General features: G+C 39.4%; 1 protein-coding gene across 2 annotated transcripts in view; it reads right to left on the reverse strand.

The window, feature by feature from the left end:
- The window catches only part of ENTPD1 (ectonucleoside triphosphate diphosphohydrolase 1), a 94,622-nt gene that overhangs the window by 8,285 nt on the left and 69,272 nt on the right, over positions 1-17,065 (reverse strand). Inside the window, exons 5-8 of one of the 2 annotated variants that reach the window (XM_081074740.1) lie at positions 16,024-16,183; positions 15,111-15,350; positions 13,612-13,869; positions 1,105-1,221 (exon numbers count right to left, since the gene is read on the reverse strand). In XM_081074740.1, coding sequence (XP_080930866.1) covers positions 1,105-1,221; positions 13,612-13,869; positions 15,111-15,350; positions 16,024-16,183 — 775 coding nt within the window. The remainder of the gene's footprint in view (positions 1-1,104; positions 1,222-13,611; positions 13,870-15,110; positions 15,351-16,023; positions 16,184-17,065) is intronic. The other variant, XM_081074741.1, reaches the window with a different exon arrangement.

The following is a 17,065-nucleotide window of genomic DNA, read 5'->3' on the forward strand; positions in this document are numbered from 1 at the left end:
TGACTCCAAGATGCCCATCTTCCTCCACAGATCATCACCAACTGCAAAATACCTCCCGTACGTGTCTTGTAAACTGTAGTGCTGAGGCATATTTGAGTGGCTCTTTCTGAAAGCCCTGACTACCATTCCTTCATGTGTTAGACAAAATACTTCGGGAGAATTCCAAACCTCCAGGCCCTTGCACAACCTTCCCCCCTTTATCAGTGCCAATGAGAACAGCATCCATTTTTAATTAATAGCATTTTTTCAGAATGAAAGCACCATTCACTTTTGCAACTGTGTCAACTTAAAACAGCTGCTGTTTTGAACTATCTCTAGATGATCTGTCTTTTTTAACCAGAGTAGACCTCATACCTCTCTGCTTCCTGGAAAACTTTCATCAAATAGCACCAGATCTTGAATGACTCAGTGCCTCAGACAAGAAAAAATTTGTGCTCTAAATTTATGAATAAGTAGGAGGTATCTTGGACCTGGGCAGTAGAGAAAGGGTCTTACTGCAATGGTGTCTGTGGCAGATTCTGTGCATTGCCCATCTCCCTTGCTAATAAAACTCTGATTTGGGGGTTTGGAGAGGGGAGAGGGCAACAATGTGCCCGGTTCCAGGAAGCAGCTCATGATGGATCTGAAACTCTCAGCCTGCACCCTGCTTTCCGAGCCAGTCCTAGCCAATGAGATATAAGAAAAACTGCTGAAGAGTTTTGGGAATAGTTTTCACTTTCCTGTGAAAAGAAACAGATGTATCTGGCTTTACCTTCTTCTGACCTAGAACATGGCTGTGATCCCTGAAGCTAGATCTTGTGTCCATAAGGAAATAGGCATAACAACAGAACTGAAGTAACAGCTGACATAGAGTCAAGCTACTGACTCCATGCCTACTGCCAGACTTCGTATTAGATAAGAAAAATAAGATTATTTTTGTTTAAGCCATTGTATGCTAAGTTATAAGGAATGCCGATGAACTCATTCCTAACTGAGTGCCCCATTTGGGTTTCTCTAACGTGCTGGATGTTGATCAAATTTGCACAACTTGAAGGGCAGACTCACATCCTCCGTGCTGTCAAGGGCACACAGCAACTGTAACAACTGCTATTTCTAGTCACTTACCTCTTCCCAAGGCCGAGAGCAGAACTCTTGCACTGTGTCAATCACCTTTTCCTGAGAGGGGGGTTCCTCTGACGTAAGGTTTAAAAACTTCATCACATAGTAATAAGCTGAAAATGCCTGCAAGGGAAAAATGCAGTTTTGCACTGTGTCCAACACAAGAGAGACACTGACTCACTGTCCAGAAGGCCATACCCCTCGTGAAGGTGCCTGGAAATCTCTGTTGAGTAAGTTAATGGGATTTTTGGTACTTCAGATCCTGGAAGAGGAGTCACTTTGCTGCTGATGTGCATTTCTGAACTGCTGGTAGCTATTATAGTTTTCTCTGTAATTTTAATGAGAGAGTCAGGAGAGATGGGAGAAAGAAAGATGGGAAAAAGAAGAGAGAGGAAGAGGTTACAAAAATCCCATCTTTAAAAACTATTCTATGTGCATTTTTAATAAATAAAAACTGAAAAATTCTATACAAAGGTATTAAGAGTTATCTCTGAATGGCAATTATAAGGTGTTTTTTTGTACTGCTTTTTTTCTTTTGAAGGTTTTTTATTAAAAATACAGCTAACATATAATATATTAATTTCAGGGGTACACCATAGTTACTCAACATTTATATACCTAAGGCCGTGATCTCCACGATAAGTCCAGCAACCATCTGACACCGTACTATGCTTATCACAATATTATTGACTATATTCCCTATGCTGTACATTACATCCCCATGCCTTATTTGCTCTGCTTGCGCATGAGTTGGGTGGGGCGGGGTCCCAGCTGAGTCAGCAGGGTGGAGCAGCGGAGCTCAGCAGGCCAATTAGATTCATATTTGGCCTGTGGGGGCGGGCTTAACATAGGAAAGATGGCGCCCGACTGCCGGCTGCACGGGAGAACCTCTCACTAGGAAAATGCCAACTGTCCGACAGTCCTCCCCCTGAAGCCACACTCCTCAATCTGGCCCCAGTATATCTCCAAGGCCCTGAGTCACTGTCCCTCCGTTGGAGCCCAAGGTGAGTGCCTGTGAGTGAGTGAGCTGTTTAATAAGAGGACGTCTGGGTTTCCCGCAGCCTTCCATCCCACCCGAACGGTTGGAATTCCCTCTGTTTTTCACAGCCACATATTGTGGGGTCTCCGCTTTCTGGCACCAGTACTCCAGACTGGGGAGCCTGGTGTGGGGCTGGGGTTTCTCGCTCCTCCGGAGGGAACCTTCGTGGCTGAGGTGTGTATCTTGATTCTCAACCACCACAGGGAGGTTTGGGGGCTGTTCCATACCTCCACTCCTCCTACCAGTCTCATTGTGGCTTCCTTATATTTTTAGTTATAGGACTTCTGTTTGACTAGACTTCAGATGGTTCTCCAGGTTGATTGTTCTATAATTCAGTTGTAATTTTAATGTGTTCATGGAAGGACACAGGCATAGTGTTTATCTACTCCGCCATCTTGGATCTGTCCTGTGTGCAAACACTTTTTGGTTTAATGTTCCACTTGTCTATTTTTGCTTTTGTTGGTTTGGGCTTTTGGTGTCATATTCATGAAATCATTGCTAAGACTAATGTCATGAAGCTTTTCCCCTGTTTTCTTCTAGTAATTTTATAGTTTATAGTTTCAGTCCATTTTGAGCTGATTTTTGTGTATGGTGTAAGATATAAGTCCAAATTCATTCTTTTACATGTGGATATACAGTTTTCCCAATACCATTTATTGAAGAGACTATCCTTTCGTCATTGTGTATTTTTGGCACCCTTGTCAAAAGTTAGTTGATCCCATATGTATGGATTTATTTCTGGGCTTTCTATTCTGATCCATTGGTCCATGCAGTCTGTCTTTATGCCAATACCATACTGTTTTAATTACTATTGCTTAATATATTTTGAAATCAGGAAGTGTACTTCCAGCTTTGTTCTTTTCTCAAGGTTGTTTTGGCTCTTCAGGGTCTTTTGTGATCCTGAATTTTATAATTGTATTTTCTATTTTAGTAAAAAATGTCACTGGGATTTTGATGGGGATTGCATTGAATTTGTAGATAACTTTTGGTAATATGGACATTTTAACAACACTAAGTCTTCCATGAACACTGGATGTCTTTTTATTTATCTTCTTTAATTTCTTTCATCTATATTTTGTAGTTTTTGGCATACAAGTATTTCCTTGTTTATTTCCTTGGTTTATTACTAAGAATTTTATTCTTTTTTATGTTATTGTAAATGGGATTGTTTTCCTAATTTCTTTTTCAGATAGTCTGTTGTTAATGTATAGAAATGCAGTTGATTTTTGTATATTGATTTTGTATCCTGCAATTTCACTGAATTCATTTATTAGTTCTAACAGGTTTATTTTGTGTGTGTGAAGTCTTTAGGGTTTTCTTTATATAAGATCATGTCACCTGCACGTAGGCAATTTTAGTTTTACCTTTATGATGTGTTGCCTTTTATTTGTTTTTTTGCCTATTTGCTCTGGGATGGACTTCCAGTAATATGTTAAGTGGAAGTGGTAAGAGTGGGTATCTTTGCCTTGTTCCTGATCTTAAAGGAAAATCTTTCAGTTTTCACCACTGAGTATGACGTTAGCTGTGTTTTTCATATACGGCTTTTATTGTGTTGAAGTAATTTCTTCCTATTCCGAGTTTGTTGAGAGTTTTTATCATAAAAGAGTGTTGAATGTTGTCAATTTTTTTTTCTGCATCTGTTGAAATGATCTGATGTTTAGCCTTCAGTCTATCAATATGGTGTATCACATTAATTGATTTTTGTATGTTGAATCACTATTGCATTCCATGGAAAAATCCCACTTCGTTATGATATATGATCCTTTTAATGTGCTGTTGAATTCAGTTTGCTAATATTTTCTTGAGGACTTTGGTTGTTCAAAAGTGTGTTGTTTAATTTCCACATATTTGTGAATTTTCCAGTTTGCTCCGGCTATTGGTTTCTAGTTTCATTCCATTGTGGTAAAAAAAAAAAAAAAAAAAAAAAAAAAAAAAAAAAAAATACCTGATGTGATTTCAGTCTTCTTGAATTTGTTAAGACTTGTTTTGTGACTTAACGTGTGACCTGTCTTAGATGTGCACTTGAGAAAAATGTATATTCTGATGCTGTTAGGTTGAATGGTCTGTATTTGTCTGTTAGATCAATTTGGTCTATAGTGTTGTTCAAATCTGCTGTTTCTTTCTTGATTTTCTGTCTGGTTGTTCTATCCATTATTTAAAGTGAAGTACTGAACTCTCCTGCTATTATTGTATTGCTGTTTATTTCTCCCAACAGTGCTGTCAATGTTTGCTTTACATATTCAGGTGCTCTGATTTAGGGTGCACATATATTTTATAATTGTTGTATTTTCTTGGGGAATTGACCCTTCATCATTATGTAATGTCCTTCTTAGTTTCTTATGACAATTACTTAAAGTCTGTTTTGTATGATGTAAGTATAGCCACTTTTGCTTTCTTTTGATTGGTTTCCATTTGCATAGAATATCTATTCCTGTATCTTCACTTTTGGCCTATGTGCGTCCTTAAGTCTAAAGTGAGTTTCTTATAGATAGCATATAGTTGGATCTTGTAGACAACATAGAGTTGAATCTTTAAACTTTTTGTAATTAGTTTTTTATAATTAGCATTATTAATTTTTATAATAAATATTTCCTTAAATTGTTATATTTAAAAAGACTGTCTGAAATTAGTCCTAGAGCTCATTCTACCTGCAAAAGGCTTGATGAGTTAAGCACCTAGAGATTCTCTTGCTTTTGCTAAGGTGTCACATTTGCTTGTTAAATAAATAAAAATTATTTTTAAAAAGGAAGAGGAGGAGGAGGAACAAACAGAAAATTTTACTAAAAGTAGGTAAATTTAGCAAAATATTAAGCCTTCAATGTGATACATAGCAATCAAGTCAGCAGGGCCTGCTAGTCCATGCCACCCCTTCCCCCAAACCTTTGCATGCTATAGGCTCTTGAAAATTTTTTCCTGACATTCAGAAGCTTCCCATTAGCATCTCATAATCCTGCTCTTACTCATTTCTCAAAATATGAAAGTTGCCCTCTTCATTTCTTTTCCTTCAAAATAGGTAACCCGTGTTTATTGTATAGAATTTAATTATTACAAGTTAAAAATGAAGGTCTCTCCTTAATCTAACCATCCCCTAGAGAAAAACACACTTAACGATGTACTGTTTAATAACTTCAGCAAATATATACAAAGGTCAGTCAGTGAAGTTTGTGAACTTTCCACCATGTGCTCACCACTGTGTAAGTGCACGGTGGAAAGTTTGCCTACTGTGGGGTAAGTAAAATATTAAAATTTATTTTTACCTAAATGTGATCATACTAGAAACAATGTTTTTTATAATCCTGCTTTGTTTCACTTGATTATAATACATCATGGGCAAGTTCCTACCTTACTTATTTAAATGACTATAAAAGGTTACTATGTATGGATCTACCATAATTTATTTAAATAATCCCATATTCATGAGTTTTTAGGCTTTCTAATTTTTCACTGTTATAAATATGCCACAATGTACTTGCATTTTTGTACCTTTGCCTTGGGATAATTTCTTAGGATAAAATGTTTGATCAGAAGGTAAACATATTTTATAAGCGGAAATGTCCACTAAAAGACATGAAAAAATGTTCAAAATTGCAAACCACTCAAATATCCATTAACTATCGAATGACAAGATAAACGTCAGTGTATTCATGCAAAGGAATACTACATTGCAATGAAAGAATAAACTACTATTTCATGCAATAACATAGATAAATCTCAGACAATACTGAGTGAATGAAGTCAGGAAAAAAAGTACACACTGATTTCAAGAACTGGCAACACTAATCTAGGTGATAGATGTCACGGTAGTGGTTGTCTTTGGAGGGGGGATTACCAACTGGGAAAGTGTACAAGGGAGCCTTTTAGGGTGTTGGGAATGTTCTATATCTTCATCTCGATGATGTGTTCATAGGTGTATCCCTTAAAAACTATCAAGCTGTGGCCTTGCAATGTGCACACTTGGGGTGTAAAATATAGCATAGGGAATATAGTCAATAATATTGTAATAACTATATATGGTGACCGATGGGTACTAGATTTATTGGGTGACCACCTAGTAAGTTATATAAATGTCTAATCACTAGGTTGTACACCTGAAACTAATACAAGATTGTAATGGAAAAATAAAAAATTATTTTTAAGATATGCACATTTTACTGAAGTTACGTTAGACCTCAATTTTAAAAATGGAGGTGAACATATTTTAAATATCCATTCATATCTTGTCAGATTCTCTTTCAAAAGGTTGGATCACTTTACAACTGTAGGGGGTAACTTTTTTTTTTTTTTTTGCCCTAGAGTTTAAAACACATTCTATTTTCTATGAGTCTCAGAAAAGGTCTTTACTCGTATATGCCCACCCAAACAGTGTTATTCATTTCTTCCAAAGCCTGGAATTTTCTTTCCAAACCCCTGAACTATAACTTCATCCTCAGTCTTTTTAAAATCACCACCATTTTCCTGCACTACAGATATATGAGGTCATAGATCATAAATCTCAAACAAAGTCATCTAAAGATCAAAAAGATTGTCTTTAAGCTTGGGGAAAAGCTTCTAGAATATGAGAGGCAAGTCTCCTGCCTGGTCCACGTGGGAACCCACTGAACTACTTGTAAGTCTCTGAACATGCTTCATTATTTCCCACCTCCACGCTTCTGTGAATGCTGGTCCTCTCCCTAGAATATTCCAAATACTCAAGTTCTTTTACTGAGAATATACAATATTCTGGCAGGCTCAGAAATGAGAAAATACACTGTCCCTGTCTTCTAGGGCCACAGGACATAGTGGGGATACAAATGTCGCCCTGTAAGGACTACACATTCTTGCCAAACTTTGTGCAATTTTAACCTATATAGAAATGCAATGCATGCATTCCTGTTCAGTTTGAGTTGGTTTCAGTATAGCAGTCTGTCCTCTCACAATTTTTTTCTTGCTTTTGTGATATCAATTACCCACCTTCCTCCCTGCTCCCTCAACTTCGGAGTATCTCCCAGGGAGCCCTGTGTCCACTCTGACAAGGCTTCTGAAACTATACTCATTAAAATCACCAGTAAGCTCCTAACTGCCAAAATCAATAGCCCTATTTTTTCATACCATCTCTTCTTTGACTTTTTACGGCATGTCATTCATTCATTCATTTATTCATTCAACAAATATTTACTGAATGCCAACTGTTCTAAGCAGTGATTAAAACAGCTGAAAATCCCTGCCCTCTTGAGGAAGGCAGCAGAACTCCAACAAATAACATGGTATGATGGATGGTACCAAGGGCTATAAAAATAAAGCCTTTTGTTACATATCCCACATATATAGAGCCTTTATGCACATTAGAGAAGCCCGCAAAGAAGGCATAGTTCATTTATAATTTCTTCCAGACCAGATGCAATTTATTTCAGGGGTCATTTTTATCGTGAGAACTGTTGCCTGGTAATGTAACTGACATTCCACCTTTATCAGGTTACCAGGGAAACAAATCCAGAAAGTTAACCTAGAGCCAAATTTATCCATAATGGAAGAAAAAGGGTTTGTTAAATCATTTTCCAAAGATCAAATCAAAAACATATTGAAAGTACTTTGGAAAAAAGATTCAGTTAAGCATTTATAGTCATAGAAGGAACAGGAATTACAGTCTCAAGATTCTGCCTCCAAACTAACCACTTGATATGTTCCCCTACCCCCCATTCTAACTTGATTACTCATTTTAACTTGCTTTACTAATTTGTATTATCAGATCTGAGGTGGGCTCTGCCCTGGGAGGAAGCATTTTAGAGACAGGAGTACAATTACAGGATTGTTTATCTCTGGCATATGTGTCTGTATTTGCTTCCCATACTTCAAAATAGACTTCACCTCTGACACTTGTGTGGCATTCATTCTATGCCACTGCCCTGCTTCGGCTCATCATTCTACTTTAATCTCTAGTTTCTATGTACTTTTTGTTCAAGATTAAGGGCTGTAATGTGGGGTTCCTAGGTTCACCTCAAGGGATCATGATAGGATGTCTTTCAAATTGTACGCAAATATTTCTGCATACCTTTATATGTTCATTATCCTGCTTGGAAGATCCTTAGCTTTCATCACATTCTTCAAAGAGTCTTGCAATCCTTTTAAGAGTTAAGAATGACCCATCTATTGAGGATATTTATGCTAAGTGAAATAAGTCAGTCACAAGGGGACAAATATTATATGATTCCACTTATATGAGGTACCTGGAATAGTCAAATTCATAGCAACAGAAAGTAGAATGATGGTTGCAAGGGGATGAGGGGGAAAAGGACCAGGCAGTTAGTGTTTTGTCTAATGGGAGGAGTTTCTGTTTTGGAAGATGAAAAAGTTCTAGAGACAGATGGTGGTGATGGTTGCACAATAATGTAAATGTACTAATTCCACAGAACTGTACACTTAAAAGTAGTTAAAATGGTAAATTTCCTATTATGTATATTTTAACACACACACACACACACACACACACACACACACACACAAAGAATGATTGGTCTAGACAGCCTCAGTATTTTGCTTTAGCTGTTGTCTTGACTGTGCAAGTTATGATTGAGAGGCCTCTTTCAAAATAGAGTCAAATAAGAATATGCAATCATGGAATAATACTATTATATAAGGAATAGAAATTAAAATAAATATGGCCTTCTGTTTAACACCTGAATCAAATTTGAATATTTTAAATCCCCTCTCCTTTATATATTTTTTATAATTTCTAAGATAATCATGTTACTTTTATATATATGTATACGTGTATATACATACACACATATGTGTATACATACACATGTATGTATATGTGTATATATACATATATAAAAATACACACACACACAATTTCTCTGTAGCCATAGTAGAGACCAAGTCTTAGAATTAGAATCAAGTGTGAAACCTGCTGTCTGAGCTGGAAATGTACAGTATTCATCTTTCTTTTTTAGGCAGTTGAGCTCTAGAATAAGGCGATCTATTTCCTCTCTCCTCCTGCTCCAGGACCAGTTCATTCATATTATATTCATTTTTTTCCTTCCATCTACCTGTCATTCTCTTTTGAAAGTCTTCCATGTGCCAGGGCCTAAATGGTAGTTTTCATGTCTGTATATGTTCTTCAGAAATCCACTTGGTTGGGTTTACTATCTAAGCTGGCCTCGGAAATCCCTTGGAAAAGTCTCTCCTTGAGTGGGATATTGCTTATACCAATATGCACTGGAATTGAACCCAGAAAAATAAAGTGATAATGGGATGGAATGATAGGGTTTAGCGTGAATTTCCCCCACAGATTTACATATATTGTGTAATGAATAAGGAACTTTAACCTTATTCTTAATGCTCCCACCTTTAATCCCAAGAATTATACTGAGTGACAGAAACTACCTTCTTCTTTTAATACCCTAGGAAGATACACTGTTCATAATCAGATGGTTTACTAAGTTTCACCCCGTGGCTGTGGTAGGTGACTCTTTAAGTATCTTTAAGAAAAAAGTCATCCTGATCCTACTCATGGGGTAGGACTTTGGAGATTCAATCCATCAGATGTTCTTTTGCCAGAACTGACCCAAACGCAGCCCTTGAGGGAAATACTGGCTTGCTCTAGGAATTGTTGACTGTGCCTTTAGGTGCAGATGGGATGCCTTCCCACTGAGGTCAAAATCTGTGATCACTTCCTAAATTCCATATTAGGAATCAACCTTACTGTGTAAACCTTTACTTGACTGGTGTCTAGAACCTGTGGGTTTATGTTTAAGCAACAGCTCAGAATAGGAGCACTCTAGGCCATCTTCAGAGAGAACATAGCCTCAAAAAGTCAGCCCCTCATCTTCCTTCAATTGTTGGCTTAGATAATCAATATTTATGGAAGATGATTTGAACACTATGTCTCTCCCCTCTTCCAGCTACTCTGAATTCTTTCCTTCTATCGAGATGAATATCAAAAACCTATACCGCCTCAGTCCATCACAGAATTGGTATCACTTTTTAATATTATGCCTTTGGGTTAAAGTTGCTAAAAGAAATTTTAAATTGCAATTTTAAAAAAATATGGTCCAAGACATTGTCTAATAAAATCTCCTTTGTAGGGGGTCAGCCTGGTGGCAAAGGGGGTTGGACCGCTGTGCTCCCAACACTGAGGTCACCAGTTCTATTCCCAATTGGGCCAGTGAGATGCGCCCTCTACAGCTAAGATTATGAACAACAGCTCTCCCTGGAGCTGCCATGAGCGTGAGCAGCCAGTGGCCAGCAGCCACCTGATGTGCTAGGTATAATGAAAATTATGTATCAGATTATGCTTTATTTCCCCCCGTGGCTACTAGGAAGCTCAGGGCTAAAAACACACACAAATGCACACATGAATATGTATGTACACATATATAAATAAATTTTAATGTTCTGCAATTCCAGTTCCCTATTGAATTTGTTTATACCCTTTCTTGTTTATATAAGTGATACAATGTGGTGTTTTTAAAAATTCCTAAATTACCACATAAGTAATTCTCCACAGATGTTCCCTCTTTCTTTTTGGCGTTTCTAATTTGCCTACAAATGGGATTCTGTCTAGCAACCAAAGCCACAGTGTAGCCAAACTGACAAGAGTATGGACAGTTTTTAATGCTCAACTTACAAACTAAGAATTATATCATCGGGGCTAAATGCAGTTGTGGCAAAAATTCCCTCCCTGCAAATTCTTTGAGAATACCCAGGCTAACTGGTTTCGGAAATAATGAAAATGCGACTAGGTTTTTGCGTTGCAGATAGTTATGCTTCAAGATGCAGGACTTTGCAGTGGGAACTTCCTGCAGGAGTGACAGCCTAGAATAAGACCTGTTAGGAGAAAGAACTAACCTTTATAAGGGCCCACCTGGTGCTACGATATGTTAGTTTTTCTTTCGCTGCTTCGTTATTTGCGGTGACATGCTGAAACTGGTGCTTACCCACTCATGAGAGCTAATTGTTAAAACTTCAGGAGTATTGCGATCCAGTTGATATCATGTTAATAGCTTAAAACAGGCCATTGTGGGAGTGCTTACACCATGGCAACTGGCAAATGCTACAAATCAGACCCTCCGTTCCCAAAGACCTGTTTGTTAAGACACTCATCAGTGTACCTCTGCTTGTCTGGCTTATCACTCATATCTAGCAAAGATATAGGTATTTCTGTCCTCATTTTATAAATGAGAAAACAGATTTAAAAAAATCTTTAGGATTTAGGGAGAAATTACAGAAGGGATGGAAAAAAAAATTCAAAACAGAAAGAAACTGCCAAAGCAGGAATAGAGGTATAGGTACAGTACTGACCCTGAGGACTACGTTCAGAGAAGAAAGATCCTGTTCAGAGGAAGGCAATGAGCTAATCTAAGGAGACTGCCAAATTGAGATTCAGAAGGCTGTGAGAAGAACAATTTCTATGAGACCGAGGGACAAAACAAAAACCTTCCCCTCCAGGGGAAGTTCAAGGCTCTTCCATCCCTTCCCAACTCAGCCTCTCCCTACCTTGGTTGTAGGAATCACATTTAAAGGCAAGAAATTCCATCACTATGACCACCACGATCTCCACCACTTAAGTAGGAAGCGTTTACTCAAGCTTGAAGGCAAGAATTGGGCCATATTTCCCAGAAGGGCCATATTCCCCACTTTAAGAAAAGTTAAAAAGTCAACAGCCACAGGATACTGTGGATGCCTGATCACGGCACCGTACACCAGAAGCTAAACATTAATGAATGCCAACTATAATTTTACATATATAATGTGATGGCTCAGTGCGAGGTCGGAGGGATAGTGGATGGGGGGAGGGGGGTTCACAGTGTGAGGAATATAAATGATGAACGTCTAAGTATTACCTTGTCTTGTACACCTGAAACTAATAAATTAAAAAAAAAAAAAGTCAACAGCCAAGGGTATATTCCTTTTCCTTCAGACGTACTTCCTAGAAGTGACTAGAATGGAAAGAGCCCTTGGCTGTCCCCAGCATCCCTGGCCACCGTCCTTCTCTTTGTGGCACCCTCCTTTCTCTTCTAGTAATTGGATCCAGGACAAGGGCCTTGGCCTAAAAAAGCCCAACATGGGCACCCAATGCCAGCTCAGCTATAGAGTATCTAGGTGAGGTTCTAGTTTGTTCTGAATTTGGGTTTAGAGCCAACCAGTAACCAAGTATTACTTTGCCAGTCATTTTCTTGCCCTGTATTTCCCTCAGGAACCTTGTGGGGAGGGGAAGCTGTGGTCTGGGCCATGGTTCAGGTGAGCACAGATTACCTTGCCCACTGTTGTTTTCCCAGAGACCAAAGGATAAAGAGCTCCCACAGTTCATAAGTGGCAAAGCCAGGATTAAAACCGGGTATGATTACAGAGCCTGTGCTCTCTCCAGGGAGCTCTTTCGGTGACATTGGGCTGGGACCGGAAATCTTGGGAGAATCTCTCCTTCTGGGGTTCTGGAGGCAAGTTAAACCTCCCTCCTCACATGCTGATCTGTTTTCTGAAAAAAGGAGAGTGTGAAGGCAGACAAAAGCCTTCGTTTCTCGGAATGATAAAATGATATCTTAAGTGATTTAGTGAGACAATGTCTGTATAGTGCTTAGTCAATAACTGGCACCAGACTGATGGTAGCAATACACTACTAAACTATGATGACAGTAATGCTTGGTCTCCAGGGCCAAAACATGAAATTTGAATAATGAGTAAGCACATCAAGGGGCACTTCTTCTTCCTCTGCTCAAATATTTTATTTTGGAGTTAACTAAGAAAAGAAGGAATTTGGAGTTGGGGTTCAAATAGTCCCCCAACTCTTCAAAATGTAATGAAAATGATGCTATCTTCAGTGTTTCCTTGGGGTTTTCTAAGTTTCTATGTCCTAAATGTCTTTATAGAAGAAAACCTTAGTCAAGACATCTAACTGCTGTTTTCTCCTTCTCTGACATCTAAAAAGCCACCTTCTCAGATATGGCAGATCCTAATGGGTGCCTACCAACCAGTTAGCCCCCTTCTTCTGGCTTACAGATTCCTAATTTTACCCAGGTAGGAGAAAGCTATGTGCTCAGGAAAGACTCCCCAGTTCCAGAGGATAAACAATGATTAGTCTAAACCAACCATAGTAATCCATTCCCCTTTACCGTAGATTGGTTTAGAGGTGTATGTTTCACCAAATTCTAGCCAATGGCATCTATAAAAATGTTTGTTGCACTTCTGCAAAATTGAACACAATTTTGCACAAAGTGCAAGAGAAAACTTTTTTTTTCCTGCTTTGGCTTTCCATGTAAAGACATAACACTTAGAGCATAACTGCCATCTTAACACCATAAGAAGATAATAGAAAAGCTGATGCCAAATCCTCACATTATTAAGCCGAAGAACAAACCCTGAATTATTTACCTCAAGGCTTATTATCATGTGAAAGAACAATAAATCCTATTATTTAAACTCTTTGTAGGCACACATTCTATAACTTCCAGCCCACATCATCCCAACCAATATACCTTGTCATTTCACAAACTTACCCCAAATTGCCCGTGGAGTGGAGGCAAAAAAATATTATTGAAGGAACAGTGGGAGTAAGGGCAGTAACTGGTGTTGAAGAGTTTAAAGATGCTTTGCTGGCATTGTTGAAAATTTCCAGTGCCCTGGATTTTCAACGGCTGGAATGGAAGAGTCGTCTCAAATTTCCTGGTGCAGGGGCTGTCCCGGAGTTCACTTACATTTATGACCCTGTTGTATCCATGGTTAAAACATGGGTCCCTGAGGATTCCGTCTGTACCCTGAATAGAAAAATCACTTGAAGGGGTCATATGCAAATGCTCTGGGTACAAAAGCAGCAGTCTGACTTCATTCATGTGTAGGCATTGTACCACCTCCCAGCACTCAGCTCTGGCATCAGCATGCCTCTGACCTGCCCTCTTCTGCCTTGGGAATAGTCACATTTGTATAACAGGCACCAGAAGTGGTATCAGATATAAATGAACTCTCTCTATTCACAGAAAGCTAATAGAGTTCAAGCTGGGCCCAGAAATGGCATTAATTTGGAATGTTCCCTCATGCTTAGTTCTAATCACGTAAGTCAGAAGCAGATTCACAAGGAAAACTCTCAAAGCTCTCAAAATTCTGAGCCTGGTGTAGTTCTCCAGGAGTCGGCCTGTGTCCCCACCCCCACTTCCAAGGAAAAAGTCAGAAGTTCCAAGAGCTGGAAGTGCTTTAGATCATTTAATCCAGGAGTATCCAAATGGGTTTTTAACCCACACCCAATACGTTCCAGAGAAGAAAGGGGACTACAGTGGATTAGAGGCTTAATGGAGCGTTGGGACTCTGTAGGCATCTCTCAGCAGCCCCTTCTCCAATGGTAGTCATCTTATGGACAGTGCTTCTGAGAACCAGAATGCACTTGAGAGGAGAGCAGAGAACTGGTTGTCCTTTCAGTGGAGACAGGGAACATCTGGATGTGACATCCTTGCTCTGTGTTTGTTTATCAGGGTGTGTCTGGTACTCGCATGGTTTCGAGTATGTTTAATTTTTCTTCCCTTCAAAATGTAGAAAGCGTCTGGGGACAAGATTTGAAGTGTTAATCAATAAACTTCGGGTTTCCCTCAAGTGTTTTCTTTTCCTCCTCTCCAGGTTGTTTCTAACAACTCTGTTTTCTATAGTTTGTAGGAAACAGAGATTAAAAAGTGATAAAGAGATTATAAATTGCACACACCCTCCCTTGCAACAATACTCTGGCACGTAATTTTCATTGTCAACCCCACAGGAGTGAGAAGTTATTCCCCAAGAAAGGATCTGAGTCGTGTCCTTGGAGATAGTGCAGTAAACAAACATAGGAGGTGATGTCTGGATGGGACGATTCATAAGGGTCTACCAGATGTACCTAGACAGACTGTCTGAAAAGGTTTGGAAAGTACAGTAATCAACTTCAGATTAATTACTGAAGTAGAAAGAGAAAACAACAGGAGGTGGGGGCTGGCAGCCCAGATGTGGGGAAGGCAGGTCTGGATTCAGTTATACTTGCCCGAATGTCCTTGGCCAGTTTCTGCAAGAGAGCTTGATCCTTCCCATAACACAAGAAGCTGTGTGTATATACACTGTAGTCCTTGCCATATAGACGAAAGTACAGAGCATTCTGTGGAGACTCAATAGTTTGGTTTTGGGGCACAAAAGTGATTTGTGTAGAGGCTCCCCCGAGGTCTAAAGCTCCGTAAGTTTCTTGACTATCATTTTCATTTGGCATCAGGTTGAGCCACCTCAATTTCTGAAAGAGAGTACAGTTACCAATGGTAGAAGTCTCTGGACATCCCCTTTTTCACACTATTTCTTGGACTCCGGGACTTCCTAACGTGAAGGAACAGGAGCATAAGGGTGACACAAAGCTCTCTAGAGGTTCCTGAATCGACATCAAATCAACAGCAAGCAAAGGGGTTTCAAAGACACAGCTCAAACTGCAGCAATATGGAAGCAGTATAGTCAGTGTTTAAGAACTCCAGTTCAAATCCTCACTCATTTGCTCACTAGCTGTGTAACCTTGAGCAGAATAATTAATCTTCTCTAGGCCTCAATTTGGGGCTCTAAACTGAGAGAACACCTCATACAGTTGTTCTGAAAATGAAGTCATACAGCACACGGAAAGTGCTTAGCATAGCACAAGATACATAGCACGAGACAAATATCAGCTATTCTTATTTTTAATGATAGATTTTAAATTTTTGTTATGTCTCTCTGAAGTGAAGGCATGTCTTCCTTATTCTCCAATAGTAAAATTTCTTGTAAGAGAATTAATTATACCTCTGGTAACCCTTTCAAATGTGGGGGTAAATTAATTTGTTCATTCATCCATCGTTCACTCTGGCTAGCAATCCAAGTATTGCCTGAGATAGCAATGGCATTGACTCCCACAGAGTCATCCCCATGGGTGCTGAGATAATCACCTTGATGAATTTTCCCAGCAGATAGTTGATAGTAATCCAGCCATAGGCACCTTCTTCTGTGCCACTGATGATTCTGGCACCCTGGAAGTTAAAGGGGTAGCTGTCGAGGCTCTGCTTCACCCTAGCCAGGACGTTGTTCGCCAACCGTTCATTTTCTGCGCTACACAAAGGAAGAGCTGAGGTTACCAGTTTTGTTTTAATAACTGCAGCTACCCATTTCAGCCATAGCTTCCAGTCAGCTGTCCCAGGACGGGAATCATAACTCATTGGAATAAAGACGAGAGATGGAGATACCCACACATGGCTGTCTGAGGGGCTGTCCTTTTGGTTAAGGTAGAACTATCTTTTGGCCCCCTCTTTCCAAATCCAAATCCTTCCAATCCCTGAATAGGCTGGTTTTCCTAAAATGCCATTTTCGTTGTTAGTCCCTGGATCCAAAAGATTATCAAAGTAATTAAATTTTAATTACTGTGCTGGTCGTTGCTGGGTATTGTTTGGTCACCATGCTCAGAGCTACTGTGTGCTACATTAGCCATTGCTAGTGGCTCCTAGCTGGTTACAGACCCAGGTTCTGCTTGAAGTTCTTAATTAGGGCTCTAGTAGATACCAGGTGGCAAATGTCCTGTGACAAAACCCAACCTCCACTGGTGCCAGACTGGGAAATAAATGCTTCTGATTTGTGCCTCAGTTCTTGGGTCTGAGACCTTCAGACCTAAAGAAGGAATTCTCCAGGAACTTTATGATGAAGATGGGATGCAATTGCTTCCAAGATGTAAGCTACTCAACGTTGAGAGCCTCTGGGTCGGAGGATGCTGCCTTCCAACTGCCATCAGACCCTTACAATCTCGCATCTGTATGACTTCCATTCCCTACCAACTGGCCTCTTTTCCCCAGTTTTCCTTTCCTCCCACCCACCTTCTCTACCAGTGTTACCAGTTGTTTAACATCATTTAATAGCTTCCCATCATGTCCCAGATAAACTCCAAACTTCCTAGCAGGGCCTACAAGGCACTTTGTGATCTAGGCCCCGCTTTCTCAGAAT

Source organism: Rhinolophus hipposideros, assembly GCF_964194185.1.
Source record: "Rhinolophus hipposideros genome assembly, chromosome: 15".
Taxonomy (NCBI): domain Eukaryota; kingdom Metazoa; phylum Chordata; class Mammalia; order Chiroptera; family Rhinolophidae; genus Rhinolophus; species Rhinolophus hipposideros.